Source organism: Eumetopias jubatus, unplaced genomic scaffold, assembly GCF_037043125.1.
Source record: "Eumetopias jubatus isolate StellerSeaLion01/CBP00866 unplaced genomic scaffold, mEumJub1_p1.0 scaffold_16, whole genome shotgun sequence".
NCBI classification, from domain to species: domain Eukaryota; kingdom Metazoa; phylum Chordata; class Mammalia; order Carnivora; family Otariidae; genus Eumetopias; species Eumetopias jubatus.
In genome coordinates, this window is record NW_028274822.1 from 61924034 (window position 1) to 61940443 (window position 16410).

At 40.9% G+C, this 16410-nt stretch overlaps 2 protein-coding genes across 3 annotated transcripts in view; both read left to right on the forward strand.

Annotated features, from left to right (window-relative positions):
• Positions 1-16410, forward strand: part of GNAL (G protein subunit alpha L) — a 139872-nt gene that overhangs the window by 109830 nt on the left and 13632 nt on the right. The window lies entirely within an intron of this gene.
• CHMP1B (charged multivesicular body protein 1B) lies at positions 10850-13543 on the forward strand. Its single transcript, XM_028089346.2, has one exon. The coding sequence runs from the start codon at positions 10963-10965 to the stop codon at positions 11560-11562; it is 600 nt and encodes a 199-aa protein (XP_027945147.1). The 5' UTR covers positions 10850-10962; the 3' UTR covers positions 11563-13543.

Consider the following 16410-nt stretch of genomic DNA (forward strand, 5'->3'; position numbering starts at 1 on the left):
ATACATCGCTCATTTCACAGACAAAAAATATTTCAGGTTTTTGTTTTCCTTCCGTAGTTTAGTTTCTACTCATGTTTTTTTCTCCTTCTGAGGCAGAAACCGCATCAAAGAAGTAGATTTTCTTTCTACAGAATGTTCTGTAAGTGGAGGATTCACAGAGAAATAGACACAGTCTGCCTTCTCTTTTTTGCTTAATCTCCTCCACGTGTTTCTGCGAGATCTGCAAACGTCCATCACAAATTGCTGGGGAAAGGGCAATTCAGATAATACACATTTTCTCTTAGTAAATTTTACAGTAAATCTGTACAGATTGTTTCAAGGATTATTTTAAATGAAATTATGCAGTGTATACCATTTTGGTCTGGGGTGTTTTTTTTTTTTGCTCAGATTAAGTTTTTTTTTAATTTTTTATTGTTATGTTAATCACCATATATTACATCATTAGTTTTTGATGTAGTGTTCCATGATTCATTGTTTCTGCATAACACCCAGTACTCCACGCAGAATGTGCCCTCTTTAATACCCATCCCCAGGCTAAACCATCCCCCTACCCTCCTCCCCTCTAGAACCCTCAGTTTCTTTTTCAGAGTCCATCGTCTCTCATAGTTCATCTCCCCCTCTGACTTACTCCCCTTCATCCTTCCCCTCCTGCTATCTTCTTCTTTTTCTTTTTTCTTAACATATCTTGCATTATTTGTTTCAGATGTACAGATCTGTGATTCAACAGTCTTGCACAATTCACAGCGCTCACCATAGCACATACCCTCCCCAATGTCTATCACCCAGCCACCCCATCCCTCCCACCCCCCACCACTCAGCAACACTCAGTTTGTTTCCTGAGATTAAGAATTCCTCATATCAGTGAGGTCATATGATACATGTCTTTCTCTGATTGACTTATTTCACTCAGCATAACACCCTCCAGTTCCACCCACGTCGTTGCAAATGGCAAGATCTCATTCCTTTTGATGGCTGCATAATATCCCATTGTGTATATATATATATATACCACATCTTCTTTATCCATTCATCTGTCGATGGACATCTTGACTCTTTCCACAGTTTGGCTATTGTGGACATTGCTGCTATAAACATTGGGGTGCACGTACCCCTTCGGATCCCTACATTTGTATCTTTGTGGTAAATACCCAGCAGTGCAATTGCTGGATCGTATGGTAGCTCTATTTTCAACTGTTTGAGGAACCTCCATACTGTTTTCCAGAGGGGTTGCACCAGCTTGCATTCCCACCAACAGCGTAGGAGGGTTCCCCTTTCTCCACATCCCCGCCAACATCTGTCATTTCCTGACTTGTTAATTTTAGCCATTCTGACTGGTGTGAGGTGGTATCTCATTGAGGTTTTGATTTGGATTTCCCTGATGCCGAGCGATGTTGAGCACTTTTTCATATGTCTGTTGGCCATTTCGATGTCTTCTTTGGAAAAATGTCTGTTCATGTCTTCTGCCCATTTCTTCATTGGATTATTTGTTCTTTGGGTGTTGAGTTTGGTAAGTTCTTTATAGATTTTGGATACTAGCCCTTTATCTGATATGTCATTTGCAAATATTTTCTCCCATTCTGTCAGTTGTCTTTTGGTTTTGTGGACTGTTTCTTTTGCTGTGCAAAAGCTTTTTATCTTGATGAAATCCCAATAGTTGATTTTTGCCCTGGCTTCCCTTGCCTTGGGCGATGTTTCTAGGAAGAAGTTGCTGCGGCTGAGGTCGAAGAGGTTGCTGCCTGTGTTCTCCTTTAGGATTTTGATGGACTCCTGTCTCACGTTTAGGTCTTTCAACGATTTGGAGTCTATTTTTGTGTGTGGTGTAAGGAAATGGTCCAGTTTCATTCTTCTGCATGTGGCTCTCCAATTTTCCCAACACCGTTTGTTGAAGAGACTGTCTTTTTGCCATTGGACATTCTTTCCCGCTTTGTCAAAGATGAGTTGACCATAGAGTTGAGGGTCCCTTTCTGGACTCTCGATTCTGTTCCATTGATCGATGTGTCTGTTTTTGTGCCAGTACCATACCGTCTTGATGATGACAGCTTTGTAATTGAGCTGGAAGTCTGGAATTGTGATGCCGCCAGCTTTGCTTTTCTTTTTCAAGATTCCTCTGGCTATTCGGGGTCTCTTCTGGTTCCATACAAATTTTAGGATTATTTGTTCCATTTCTTTGAAAAAAGTGGATGGTATTTTGATGGGGATTGCATTGAATGTGTAGATTGCTCTAGGTAGCATTGACATCTTCAAATGTTTGTTCTTCCAATCCATGAGCATGGAACGTTTTTCCATTTCTTTGTGTCTTCTTCAATTTCTTTCATGAGTATTTTATAGTTTTCTGAGTACAGATCCTTTACCTCTTTGGTTAAATTTATTCCTAGGTATCTTATGGTTTTGGGTGCAATTGTAAATGGGATCGACTCCTTGATTTCTCTGTCTTCTGTCTTGTTGTTGGTGTATAGGAATGCCACTGATTTCTGTGCATTGATTTTATATCCTGCTACTTTACTGAATTCCTGTATGAGTTCTAGCAGTTTTGGGGTGGAGTCTTTTGGGTTCTCCACATACAGTATCATATCATCTGCAAAGAGTGAGAGTTTGACTTCCTCTCTGCCAATTTGGATGCCTTTGATTTCTTTTTGTTGTCTGATTGCTGTGGCTAGGACTTCTAATACTATGTTGAATAGCAGTGGTGAGAGTGGACATCCCTGCCGCGTTCCTGACCTTAGGGGGAAAGCTCTCAGCTTTTCCCCATTGAGAATGACATTCGCTGTAGGTTTTTCATAGATGGCTTTTATGATATTGAGGTATGTACCCTCTATCCCTATACTCTGAAGAGTTTTGATCAAGAAAGGATGCTGTACTTTGTCAAATGCTTTTTCTGCATCTATTGAGAGGATCATATGATTCTTGTTCTTTCTTTTGTTAATGTATTGTATCACGTTGATTGATTTGCGGATGTTGAACCATCCTTGCAGCCCAGGGATAAATCCCACTTGGTCGTGGTGAATAATCCTTTTAATGTACTGTTGGATCCTATTGGCTAGTATTTTGGTGAGAATTTTTGCATCCATGTTCATCAAGGATATTGGTCTGTAATTCTCCTTTTTGATGGGGTCTTTGTCTGGTTTGGGGATCAAGGTAATGGTGGCCTCATAAAATGAGTTTGGAAGTTTTCCTTCCATTTCTACTTTTTGGAACAGTTTCAAGAGAATAGGTATTAATTCTTCTTTAAATGTCTGATAGAATTCCCCTGGAAAGCCATCTGGCCCTGGGCTTTTGTTTCTTGGGAGATTTTTGATGACTGCTTCAATTTCCTTAATGGTTATAGGTCTGTTCAGGTTTTCTATTTCTTCCTGGTTCAGTTTTGGTAGTTGATACATCTCTGGGATTGCACCCATTTCTTCCAGGTTATCTAATTTGCTGGCATAGAGTTGCTCATAATATGTTCTTATAATTGTTTGTATTTCTTTGGTGTTGGTTGTGATCGCTCCTCTTTCATTCATGATTTTGTTGATTTGGGTCATTTTTCTTTTTGATAAGTCTGGCCAGGGGTTTATCGATCTTGTGAATTCTTTCAAAGAACCAGCTCCTAGTTTCATTGATCTGTTCTACTGTTCTTTTGGTTTCTAGTTCATTGATTTCTGCTCTGATCTTTATGATTTCTCTTCTCTGCTGGGTTTAGGCTTTATTTGCTCTTCTTTCTCCAGCTCCTTTAGGTGTAGGGTTAGGTTGTGTATTTGAGACCTTTCTTGTTTCTTGAGAAAGGCTTGTATTGCTATATACTTTCCTCTCAGGACTGCCTTTGCTGTATCCCAAAGATTTTGAACAGTTGTGTTTTCATTTCCATTGGTTTCCATGAATTTTTTTAATTCTTCTTTCATTTCCTGGTTGACCCATTCATTCTTTAGTAGGATGCTCTTTAGCCTCCATGTATTTGAGTTCTTTCCGACTTTCCTCTTGTGATTGAGTTCTAGTTTCAAAGCAGTGTGGTCTGAAAATATGCAGGGAATAATCCCAATCCTTTGGTACCGGTTGAGACCTGATTTGTGACCTAGGATGTGATCTATTCTGGAGAATGTTCCATAGGCACTAGAGAAGAATGTGTATTCCGTTGTTTTGGGATGGAATGTTCTGAGTATGTCTGTGAAGTCCATTTGTTCCAGTGTGTCATTTAAAGTCTTTATTTCCTTGTTGATCTTTTGCTTAGATGATCTGTCCATTTCAGTCAGGGGGTTGTTAAAGTCCCCCACTATTATTGTATTGCTGTCAATGTGTTTCTTTGCTTTTGTTATTAATTGCCTTATAAAACTGGCTGCTCCCATGTTCGGGGCATAGATATTTACAATTGTTAGATCTTCTTGTTGGATAGACCCTTTAAGTAGGATATAGTGTCCTTCCTCATCTCTTATTACCGTCTTTGGTTTAAAATCTAATTTGTCTGATAGAAGGATTGCCACCCCAGCTTTCTTTTGGTGTCCATTAGCATGGTAAATGGTTTTCCCCCCCCTCACTTTCAATCTGGGGGTGTCTTTGGGTCTAAAATGAGTCTCTTGCAGACGGCATATCGATGGTTCTTGTTTTTTAATCAAATCTGATAGCCTGTGTCTTTTGATTGGGGCATTGAGCCCATTTACATTCAGGGTAACTATTGAAAGGTATGAATTTAGTGCCATTGTATTGCCTGTAAGGTGACTGTGACTGTATATTGTCTCTGTTCCTTTCTGATCTGTGCTGCTTTTAGTCTCTCTCTTTGCTTAGAGGACCCCTTTCAATATTTCTTGGAGGGCTGGTTTCATGTTTGCAAATTCCTTTAGTTTTTGTTTGTTCTGGAAGATTTTTATCTCTCCTTCTATTTTCAATGAGAGTCTAGCTGGATATAGTATTCTTGGCTGCATATTTTTCTCGTTTAGTTCTCTGAAGATATCATGCCAGTCCTTTCTGGCCTGCCAGGTCTCTGTGGATAGGTCTGTTGCCAATCTAATGTTTCTACCATTGTAGGTTACATATCTCATCTCCCGAGCTGCTTTCAGGATTTTCTCTTTGTCTCTGAGACTCGTACATTTTACTATTAGATGTCCAGGTGTTGACCTATTTTTATTGATTTTGAGAGGGGTTCTCTGTGCCTCCTGGATTTTGATGCCTGTTTCCTTCCTCACATTAGGGAAGTTCTCTGCTATTATTTGTTCCAATATACCTTCTGCCCCTCTCTCTCTTTCTTCTTCTTCTGGGATCCCAATTATTCTAATGTTGTTTTGTCTTATCGTATCACTTATCTCTCGAATTCTGTCCTTGTGATCCTGTAGTTGTTTCTCTCTTTTTCTCAGCCTCTTTATTTTCCATCATTTGGTATTCTAGATCACTGATTCTCTCTTCTGCCTCCTTTGTCTTAGCAGTTAGTGCCCCCATTTTTTATTGCACCTCATCAATAGCCTTTTTGATTTCGACTTGGTTAGATTTTAGTTCTTTTATTTCTCCAGAAAGGCTTTCTCTAATAACTTCCACACTTTTTTCAAGCCCAGCTAGTATATTTAAAGTCATGATTCTGAACTCTAGGTCTGACATCATACTAATGTCCGTATTGAGTAGGTCCCTGGCTGACGGTACTATCTCTTGTTCTTTTTGCTGAGGTGATTTTTTTCGTCTTGTAGAGACTATGTTTTTTAAAAAAGGAATCACTGCCATTGATTTTTCCTAAATTTGGATCTTTCCTTGTTACAAGAAGGGGACTGGGAAGGCATATGGAGCCTCCCCCCACCCCTCGCCCCCACAGTTCTGTGAACATCTAGAACAAGGTGATCATTGCTTTACTCAGCACAAAAAGAAATCCTGGACTGTCCTTAAAAGGTCAGGAGTATCCAGATTTAATCTTCAGCCTGTCATCAAATTGGTAAGTTATTCAGTGTAGAGAAGGAACAGGAGAATCCCTGTTAGTACAGTTGTAGCTGCCAAATTAGACCATCAGGACATAAAGGAATTCAGATACTACTAAGAGTGTTAACTTCCTGCATCACCATGAGGACTAATAACCCAGACATCACCAGCCTGCATGCACAGCAATGTGGAAGCCCACTCAAGTGCAACTTTCCTGTTTCTAACTCTTTCTTACTCTCATCTTTCAAACCTTGACATCATGTTAACATAATTTGAGGTACAATGACTTTGCAATTTCCCAAGGCTTGAGGACTCTTGGAGTTTTAAATTATAACTGTGTTCCAAAATAAAAGAGTGATAAAAACATGGGGCGCCTGGGTGGCTCAGATGGTTAAGCGTCTGCCTTTGGCTCAGGTCATGATCCCAGGGTCCTGGGATCGAGCCCAGCATTGGGCTCCCTACTCAGGGGGGAACCTGCTTCTCCCTCTACCCACCCCACCCCCCGCTCATGATCTCTCTCTCAAATAAATAAATCTTTAAAAAAAAGTGATAAAAACAATTATATGTGTAATATATACAGTAATATATAAATATGTAAGGTAGTCCTTGAAATGATCACCACATGGATATAATATCCAATGCCATTTTCTCTGGATGCATTCATACATTCAATAGAAATTTACTAAGCATCTGTGTGTCCCAGAGGTTAATCAGTACCAGGTGTGAGGTCAAGAACCAAAATGTCACCATGGAAAGATCTAAAAGGACAGACTTCTATTGAGCAAATCACAAATATATACATAGATGCAAATTATGGTGAGTGAAAGTCTCTGTAATAAAAGAGAATTTAAGGCATAACATTCCAAAACCACTGGAAAATTACCTGTGAGAAGCCAGTAATCATTTAACACACACAATAAAATTATTTTTCATGTATATTTAGTTCCTTCTTTTATTTTAGAATATCGTTAGATTTAGCAAGAGTCTTTTACAGTGAAATCAAGCCATATGTCCTGCTTAAATATCTCAAGTTTAAACATTTGTATTGGTTCAAAGGAAGAAAGAAAAAGAATAGGTCATAGGAGCTAAATTAAAACATACTTTTCTTCCTCATTTTATGATAAAAATATTAACTGGTTTGACTCGCAGCTTTCTAGAAATGTCTGTACTCTAATCAAAATTTTCTTACGATCCCTAAGAAGAAAGTTTCTACTTTGGCGATGGGTGTTAGACGGTGGTGTTATTACTGCAGAAGTTCTGACTAGTCCCAGGATTGTAAACTGTATACAGAGGCTCCCGGACTTAGGATACTTCAACTAGAACTTTCGACTTTACAGTGGTGTAGAAACCAATACACATTCAGTAGAAACCATACTTGGAATGTGGATCTTACCCCAGGTTAGCGATGTGCAGCAAGCTCCTCTCCAGAAAGCCTGAGCAGTGGCAGTGACACGGTTCCCAGCCACGTGCTCACACGGATAGCAAACTTAAAACAATTCTGTACCCATATAGCCATTGGGCTTGTGGCTTTCAGTACAGTATTCAGTGAATTACATGAGCTAGTCAATGCTTGATCATAAAATGGGCTTTGTGTTAGATGATTTGGCCCAACTGTAGACTAATGGAAGTGTTCGGAGCATGTTTCAGGTGGGTGAGGCTCAGCTATGATGTTCAGTAGGTTTAGGTGTATTAAATGCATTTTCAAATTAGGATATTTTCAACTTACCGTAGGTTTATTGAGATGTAGCATATCATAAATCAAGGAAGGTCTGTATTCTTTCTTTGCACCATGAATTGAGTCCAGAAGACTCTCATGTGCAGTCAGAATTGCCACAGGACCAAAGTTTCCTTTGGTAATCTTTCATAAACTCAAAATAATCTCCCCTTTGCCAGATACATGAAAAAGAAAGCATGCTAGTCAGAAACAGACCCTGAAGGTTTTCACCCTTGATGGAATGTAAAGAATGGAACAACTTAGCCACGGAATGTAGATATGGAGAAGGGAGTTGTCCAGGATTATTCCTAAGAATGTGGCTTGAATAACTGGATGAACAAAGATGCCATTTAAGAAGTAGGATGAGCAGGTTTTGGGGGTTAGGACTGAGAGTTCAGTCTGTTGGAGGAGTTGCCAAACAGTCTGGCACCCCAAATTCTCCAGTGTCAGGAGACAGTTGGGGATACTGGAGTTCAGAAGGAAACTTTGCTCTAGAAGTGTAAGAGTGAGGGTGTTAGCTAGAGATCATACTGAACACAATGGGGATGGCTGGGGTATTGATAGAGGCAAGAAGAGAACAGGGCTTGAGGACTGCTACTCCTGAGCTCAGGGGGAGGAGAGGGAACACTGGCCAAAGGCGAGGTTGGCCTCTTCTGTGTTCCAGGCTGTCGTGATATCTGAAAATATGGCTTCTGGAACTCCACCCCAGCCCAGAGAGACTTGCCGTCCGTCAAAGACTGTAGCTTCAGGGCACGTTAATTGCTTTTATCACCTTACTTAGGTCACATGAACCTTTCAGTCAGTGCAATTCCTCAAACTTCTCAAAAGAACAGCTAAATCACTGTCTTCTTTTAAGCCAAAGATGATTAGTCTTTAATTCTTGTTAACTGATTCGACTCCGCCTTGTTTTATTACCGGTCTCGCTGTATCCATAGAATATTTCTAACCCTTAGCAGATGTGTGGTCCCAGTCCAGTTGCCTAGCTCTCTGTGCTTCAGTTTCCTGACCAGTAAATCGGAGGTGTTAGTAGTATCCACCCCATAGGGTTTGTGAGGATGAGATGAGCTAATTCATGTAAAGTGCCTGGAACAATGCCTGGCACATCAGTTCTTTTTTTTTTTTTTTTAAAGATTTTATTTATTTATTCATGAGAGACAGAGGAGGGGAGAGAGAGAGAGAGAGAAGCAGAGGGAGAAGCAGGCTCCCAAGGAGCAGGGAGCCCGATGTGGGACTCGATCCCAGGACCCTGGGATCATGACCTGAGCCGAAGGCAGACGCTTAACCGTCTGAGCCACCCAGGCGCCCTGGCACATCAGTTCTTAATAAATGTTCGTTGTCATCGTCCTCCTCATCTATCAGAGCTTCTCATGATTATATTCCAAAACCGCTCACCTAGTTAGTATTTGTCATTAGGGAAACTATGGAACATGTCAAGGAACCGCTTTGCTAACTGTGAGGAACCCAAAAGAAAGAGAGGGTGGGTTGGGGGGGGCAAGCAGAATAAGAGATATAGGCCCTCTATCCCCACTTCAAACAGATTTCTTCCCTTTTATTTGCTGTTCATATTGTTTCTAGAAGTGTCTCATGTGAAGAAAGAGTTCTACTACTTGAGGGAAAAAAGTAATCTTGGCTATGCTGCTAACTAGGATAATTTTCCAGCTCCTCTCAACCACAATTCAATTCAACAAGGCTTTTTGGACTCAGTGCCTAATACGTGCAGAGAGATGTCTGGGTTCCTTAGGGGGAAAGGAATAAGGTTGTTCTCTGCCTCCACGTGGTTCATAATATCGTAGTTGCCCTAAACCCACAGGCCCTGAATCAGGAGTTATGCCCTGTGTGCTAAGGCAGAGATACAGAGTACAGAGACAGCACAGAGGAGGGGGCTCCTGGGAGGCTTCATGGAGAAGGTGGCTTTTGAGAAAGGGCAGGATCTCAATAGGCAGAGATGCATGGGGGGTAAGCCCAGGCGGCAGGGACAGTATACACAGAGGGAGGGGCATCGAGCATACCTCATTCTCCACACGCAAATGATCCTAGACTTTCGGGCTTCAGTCTGGTTTGACTGGCACATAGGGGAAGGAAAGGAAAGAAGGTGGGGACTCAGTATGTCTCCTAGAGAAGTTCAGCGTTTATGCCCAGGCTTTGGAGCAAATGAGTGATAGAATCAGCACTGTTTTTCGGAAGATGCATGTGACACCAGCACTCCTTTACTTTGTGGTTCAAGACTGTTGGCAAGTTACCACAGGAAAGGGATGGTAAGACGCCAGATTAAAATTCTCTCTGTTAAACAGAGTTAGCTCTCAGTATTCATTTTCAACCTAGCTCATTAGGACAGGTTGGGCCTTCTTATATTTTGTTAATTGCCTCTACCTGAAGAATCTTTCTAAAACAAAAAAACTACAGCACACATTGCTGCCATTTGAAAGCCTGAGTTTTGAAAGAGTATCATACGTAGTGACAGTTTTGATGTATGCCAGTGGGTGTGGGTCTCAGTACTTCACCATTCTCTGCCTGCATGATTTAAAATGACAGTGTAGCCTGTCAAACTTAAATGTGAGTGAAGTTCCTTGGATATTTATAAAACATCAAATAGATAGAATTGTGTCAGAAGATGGGCCCTTTTATTACTAAACCACAGAAGGATTTTTGGATAGTTTCTGGCAACACATCTGTAAGCTGAACTTAAAGCTACAGCGTGAATATGGTGGTCCACAGTTGTGAAGGTGGTTTCACCCATTGCAGTAAAAGGATACCAGAATACTCCAAGCAAGTTAATGATGCAACTTCTGTTCTGTTTTGTCAATGAATTACTGATCCAGAGTTTCAGGTTCCCTTGAGAAAGTGGCAGTTACCCATGCAAATAAAGCAAGCATTAGTCTGCAAACCTAGTTGGCGGTTTGCCGGTTTTCAACCGTTTTACCAGATACCTTAAGGCCTCAACTCCAAGTTGGGAGTTGAGATTTTTTTACGTGTAGCCTGCCTACTTCGATATATATATTCCCAGGGTTGCGTGGACACTAGTTTTTGTGAATTTACTAATGCTTAAATACTTGTAAAACAGCACGTAGAGAGGGAGCGCCATAATCTACACCTGCAGCGTCCAGCGCGACCCAGCCCGCGTCTGCGTGGTCCGGCCCGAGCCCCGCCTCCGGGGCCATCCCCTGGCCCTCTGGGTCCCACAGGACGCCCCCCAGCCCCGCCCCGCGTCCCGCAGGCCCCGCCCTGGCGCCGGGCTCTGACGTCACCGTCTGCGCCGCGCGCAGCAGAAACAGGAAGTGGGATCAAAACAAAGGAGCGGCGGCGGGGAGCGGACCTACGTCTTTCGCCCTCTGCCGAGCCCTTTTTGGCCCTGGCCACCGACCTTAGGGAGCCTTCCGACTATGTCCAACATGGAAAAACACCTGTTCAACCTAAAGTTCGCCGCCAAAGAACTCAGCAGGAGTGCCAAAAAATGCGACAAAGAGGAAAAGGCCGAAAAGGCCAAGATTAAAAAGGCCATTCAGAAGGGCAACATGGAAGTGGCGAGGATACACGCCGAAAATGCCATTCGCCAGAAGAACCAGGCGGTGAATTTCTTGAGAATGAGTGCACGGGTCGATGCGGTGGCTGCCAGAGTCCAGACGGCGGTGACGATGGGCAAGGTGAACAAGTCGATGGCCGGTGTGGTTAAGTCGATGGATGCGACGTTGAAGACTATGAATTTGGAGAAGATCTCTGCTTTGATGGACAAATTTGAGCACCAGTTTGAGACGCTGGACGTCCAGACGCAGCAAATGGAAGACACGATGAGCAGCACGACTACGCTGACCATTCCCCAGAACCAAGTGGATTTGCTGCTTCAGGAAATGGCAGACGAGGCTGGCCTAGACCTCAACATGGAGCTGCCGCAGGGGCAGACCGGCTCCGTGGGCACTAGCGTGGCTTCCGCCGAGCAGGATGAACTATCCCAGAGACTGGCCCGCCTGCGGGATCAGGTGTGACGACAGAACCCACTCTGAGGTTTCCTGGCCGTAGCCACCTTCTGAAATGCTCTGTGTATTAGATATTATACAGTAGAAACTGAACATGCCAGAATGCTGAAATGCTCTTTACTTAAGATGCTTCTACCTTTGGGTTTACAGTGCTCTCCAGATACACTAAGAAATTCCAGGCTTCCTCCATCTTAACTGGATTTTAAAGTTCCGTATAGCTTGTGATGTGTATTTTTATAGGTGCCTCTTAACAGAACTAGTTAATTTGGTGTGTATGAATCTTTCTCAAAAATTTGGTCAAAACTCTTGTTTCGTGTATTCAGTTTTCTGCCTGAATTTATCAAAATTGAACTTTTTTTTAATTTAGTGTAATTGGTAATATCTAGAGTTGACAGGTGGTGCATAAAAATTAGAGAGAGGAGAATGATTACTTAGATTGATTACAGGACTATCAACACCTCATTCAACCTAACGGGATAGTGCTATTTCTGTGTATTTTTTTTTCTTTACCATCACATCCAGACTACTGTTCTATTGATCTGTTCTCATAACTTATACTAAAATTATGGTAGGGCATTCTGCATAATATTCTCTTACCGTTTATGTTCCACAAATTTTTTGTGTGGTAGTTACTCTTTTACAACTGGAAAAAAATGCCACTTAGTTTCATTTATTATAAGTAAAAACTGCTCATTTATATTTTCATTTACTAAAGAGTTTTTCAAAAGACACGGTTGAATTTGACAGTTTCAAATGAACATCTTGAACACATTTCTCGTTCTTTTCCTATTTCAACATTTTAATTAGACTTGTCATAAAGTATGTTAATTAGCATGGCAGTCATATTACTCTAACATTGCCAAAGAACTGTTGATTGGTTTGAGAAAACCCTGGGGTGGTGTGTTTGTAGGTTTTCTTTAATTGTTTATAACCAAAAATAGATATAAAATTAGAACTGCTTTTTGAGTTCTAATTATTTGCATTTATTATTTTCTTTTAAAGCAACAACCTGTTGAGAAAAACCTTAGAAATATAAGTTGGATGTTTTATTTAGCCATGCAGATAATTTAAATATACATGCAGCCAGCTGGACGTCTGGGAAGAGGGAAAGATGCAGAATGGGATAGCAGGCTTGACCCTCTTAAGGCTAGAGCCCATCTGTGCTACCTTTTGTCTTTTCTGGAACAGCAGTATGTATTCTCTGGCTGCAAGGTAAAGCCTGTAGCCACCACTTTCTCATGGCCTCCAAACATGGAGAACAGCAATTTGCTTTTGCTTTGGCAAGTGTATTAATCTAAGTCAAATACTTAGGGACATTTGAAATTCCTTTTCCTTCACTGGTGGATTTCCCCATAAAAGAATTCCAGTGTTTCAGAAGATACTTAGAGGGACTCTTCCAAGCCCTTTGAAAGATTCATGACCAAATAGTCACCATTACATTTTCCATTATGAATGAGTGTGTTAAAAAAAAAAAAAAACAGGTATATGCAGATGAGGACTGACCCTCATATTTAAGTGTCTTTATATCTGACTGGATATTGTTCCGAAGTCTTCCATAAGAGACACCTGTCGATTGTCTGCCCTGTATCTTCTTTTTAGAACTCTCCCCTTTTGGTGTCTCTTCTCATCCACATGGTTGCACAGAAGCAGCTGTGTGAGTATAGCATGAGTCGTAACCCCTCTTTAGACTGGAAAAAATAATTAAAAACAAAATATAGCTAGTGTCAAATCCTTTGGTAAATTAAAGACCCTTTTATAGTACAAATATTCCCAACAAAATTAATATATTTTGTGAAATTAAACAATGCTTGTATATGCTTGAACTTTCTTAAAATATGTTCATTTCAAACTATATGAATGTACATTTTTATGAACCATAAATATTTTCAAAAGCATACCAGGCCCATGAATTATTTCCTCACTTTTGCAGTTGATGAAATGCTGAAATGTAAGCCACAGAAGTTTGTCAAATAAATCATTTTAAACTGCATGATACTGCATGTGAGTGTGCATCCTGTTTAAAAAAACTATTTAAAAAAAAAGAATTCAGAGGTAGATTTGGTTCAGAAAGCGTGGTATTTTTCCAAACCTCCCCTTACCACCTTAATTTCTGTTTTGCTAACATGGAATGTCCATGTATATTTCAAGAAACCCTAGCTATTACTTCTTTACTATAATAGTTTCTTCATAGCAACCAGATTCTTCCTCATCTTGAAACTAACCTGGGCTAATGATAGATAAAGTTTGTAAAAGGCTCAAACTCAAACATACCAAGGATATAGTTAATCTTCCATACAGCTACTGGTACCATTTTTACTCTTATTTCTCCTTTTGTATTTTCTGCCTTCACATGCACAGTTTTAACATGGATTTGGAATATACTTTTATGAACTATTTAGTTTATTTCAGTTCAGATGATACCTGTGCAATTGGAAAAGTCTTATTACTAAAGCAGTTTCTTCTGGAAGTGATAATGCATATGTGTGCCCTTCAGACGGAGGCATGCTATGAGTCTTGTACACCGCGTGCCTATCCTGTGTCCTTAAGAGCCACCTAAAAGAAGCACCAGTCTGTTAACCTTATTAACTGAACATAGTCTCAAGTTAGCCAAACAAATCTCACATCATAAAGCAGAAGTGAGGGACCTTGGGTTCTAGATGCATCCTTTGTAATATGCACACCATTCTTTAGGAGGCATTTCTGTAGCCAAAATCCAAAGCTCAAGACCTTCAATACTATTGGCAAAAAGCTACAAGCCGGTGGACATTGAATAAACTGATGAATAGCCACTTGTAATTTTTTTTTTTTAATCAACTGATGCACTAGTAAAATACCCGCCTGGTTTACCCTAGGTTTGTTTTTTTATGACTAGATGGTAAAACGATGTCTGTCTTGGTCACAGTTACTGGGCCTGGTGTGGTACCTAGCTCAGTTTGCTCCTGATCACGTCCCCGGTGTGAATGCATAGCTCCCTTGGGGCTCTCACCTGTGATCATGCCTAGAGCTCTCTAATGACAACGTACACAGTGAGTAAAGGGGGTGCATTTGGGCACTCAGCCAAAGCCCTGTTGTGTCTCCTCAGAAGCACTGTGTCCTTTTCCTTCAGAGCATTTCCCCAAATTGGAATGTTCGCTCTTGCTCTTCAGGGTTTATACATCCTCCCTCCCTCTTGAATAGTAGCAGGACAAACAATTCAGCAGTTTTTATTCAGAATGACTGAATACAGTAAAAGATTTAGACTAAAGTATATCAGATGTTGGCTATCTGGGGCTTCTTTCTAGAGAGAAAAAAAAAGACACACTTCTGCCTTAAACAGTGCTCAGTACAGTTACGTAGATAAACCATACGCGTAAAGAGAAAAACAGTCATGAATGTATACAAATGTTACAGAGTCATCAAGATGAACACTTAAGATTAGTGCACTTGATACACCTGACGTGTTTTATACCTTGACTTCTAAAAAGGGAGTAAGTCACAGTATAAGGGAGTAGCCCATGCTAATCAAATCATGAACGTTAACTACACGGAGAATGGAATCAGTGCCCGTAGTGGTTAGAACTGGCTTCTTGCGGGAGGTAAGAGTTGAATCTGGGGCTTCAAAGAAAAGAAGTGGGAATTACACGAAGGTAGGAGAGGCCCAAAGCCATATGGGGATTTGAAAGGAGTGGAGGGTTTGTTCGATGTCAAGACGTCAAAAAGAGTGAAGAGGTTGGACAGATTGGGAAGGGCTTGGAGGCCAGGTTGAAAATGTGAACTTTACCCTGAGGAAGGAAGCAGGAGCATGAACATTGGAAAACTGTATAATCCCAGTGAAGCAAGACAGAGCCTAGAGCAGGGTGGCAGGAAAAATGGAGAGGAAAGGTGTTCCGCAAACTTTGACATGCACAGGGGTCACTGAGTCTCCGGGGGTACTGCGGGTCAGAAGCACCAGGGGATATGGCTCAGCTGCAAATCCTCATCCCCAAGGTCTGCAGGTGCTGCTTCTGGTCTGAGGACCCCCCTTGTAAGCGGCACGGATCTTAACCTGCCGTGCGTCAGAACTGCCTGGTACCTTGTCACTGGGTGCGTAATATTTTTCTCCTCCACAGTTTTATATCATGTACATTAGCACAGGAAGTAAATTTCAGTAACACACTGAGAGAGGTTTCTTACTAACCTTTGACAGTTCCAGCTTGCTACATTTTCACAAATAAAACAATTACGGATACTTTTTAATTACATTTAGTTGGTGCTTTTTCTCAGATCTCATCGTTTAAAGGTATTTAACAGAAATGTTTTTCATCTTTTCATGATCCTTTCTCCCTCATGACCAACTGCATGGTCACAAGAACACTGTGACTTTTGAGTCATTTTAGTGGGATAGCAGAGAGCAGATGAGAAATAAACAATGAACTGCTATTTTGTGCCAGTATCAAGCAGAAGGGGGATCTAAATGACAAGAATGAAAATGTTTCTGCAAACATGAATATCCTCAGCTGTAGCAGGAAGTAATGGGAAAAAAATCAAAGTAAATTGCTTTTTAACTACTCTTTTGTAGAGTCCATATCACTATCGTGACTTTTTTTAAGTATAGTTTGGTACTGTCTTGCAACTCTGTAAAGTGAGTGAACCGTCTCCAAGGTTGATTCTTAAATCTGATTAATTTTTCCACTAAAAAGGCAGTAGCATATTTAAGAAGACAATTTTACTAACCCTTTAAAATGTAGTCTTACTAAATTTTGTGTATGATTTAGAAGACCCTTTTAAAACTCATCTCTCTATAGAGACTATCTTAGGAGCTCCAATTTGAAGCACTTCTAAAACATGCTGGAAAATACACTGATTAAACCAAAGACTAAGGCAAAAGGCTGGCAGAAA

Coding starts and splice junctions, on each gene's coding strand:
- CHMP1B (XM_028089346.2), top strand. CDS start 10,963: ATGTCCAACATGGAAAAACACCTGTTCAACCTAAAGTTCGCCGCCAAA.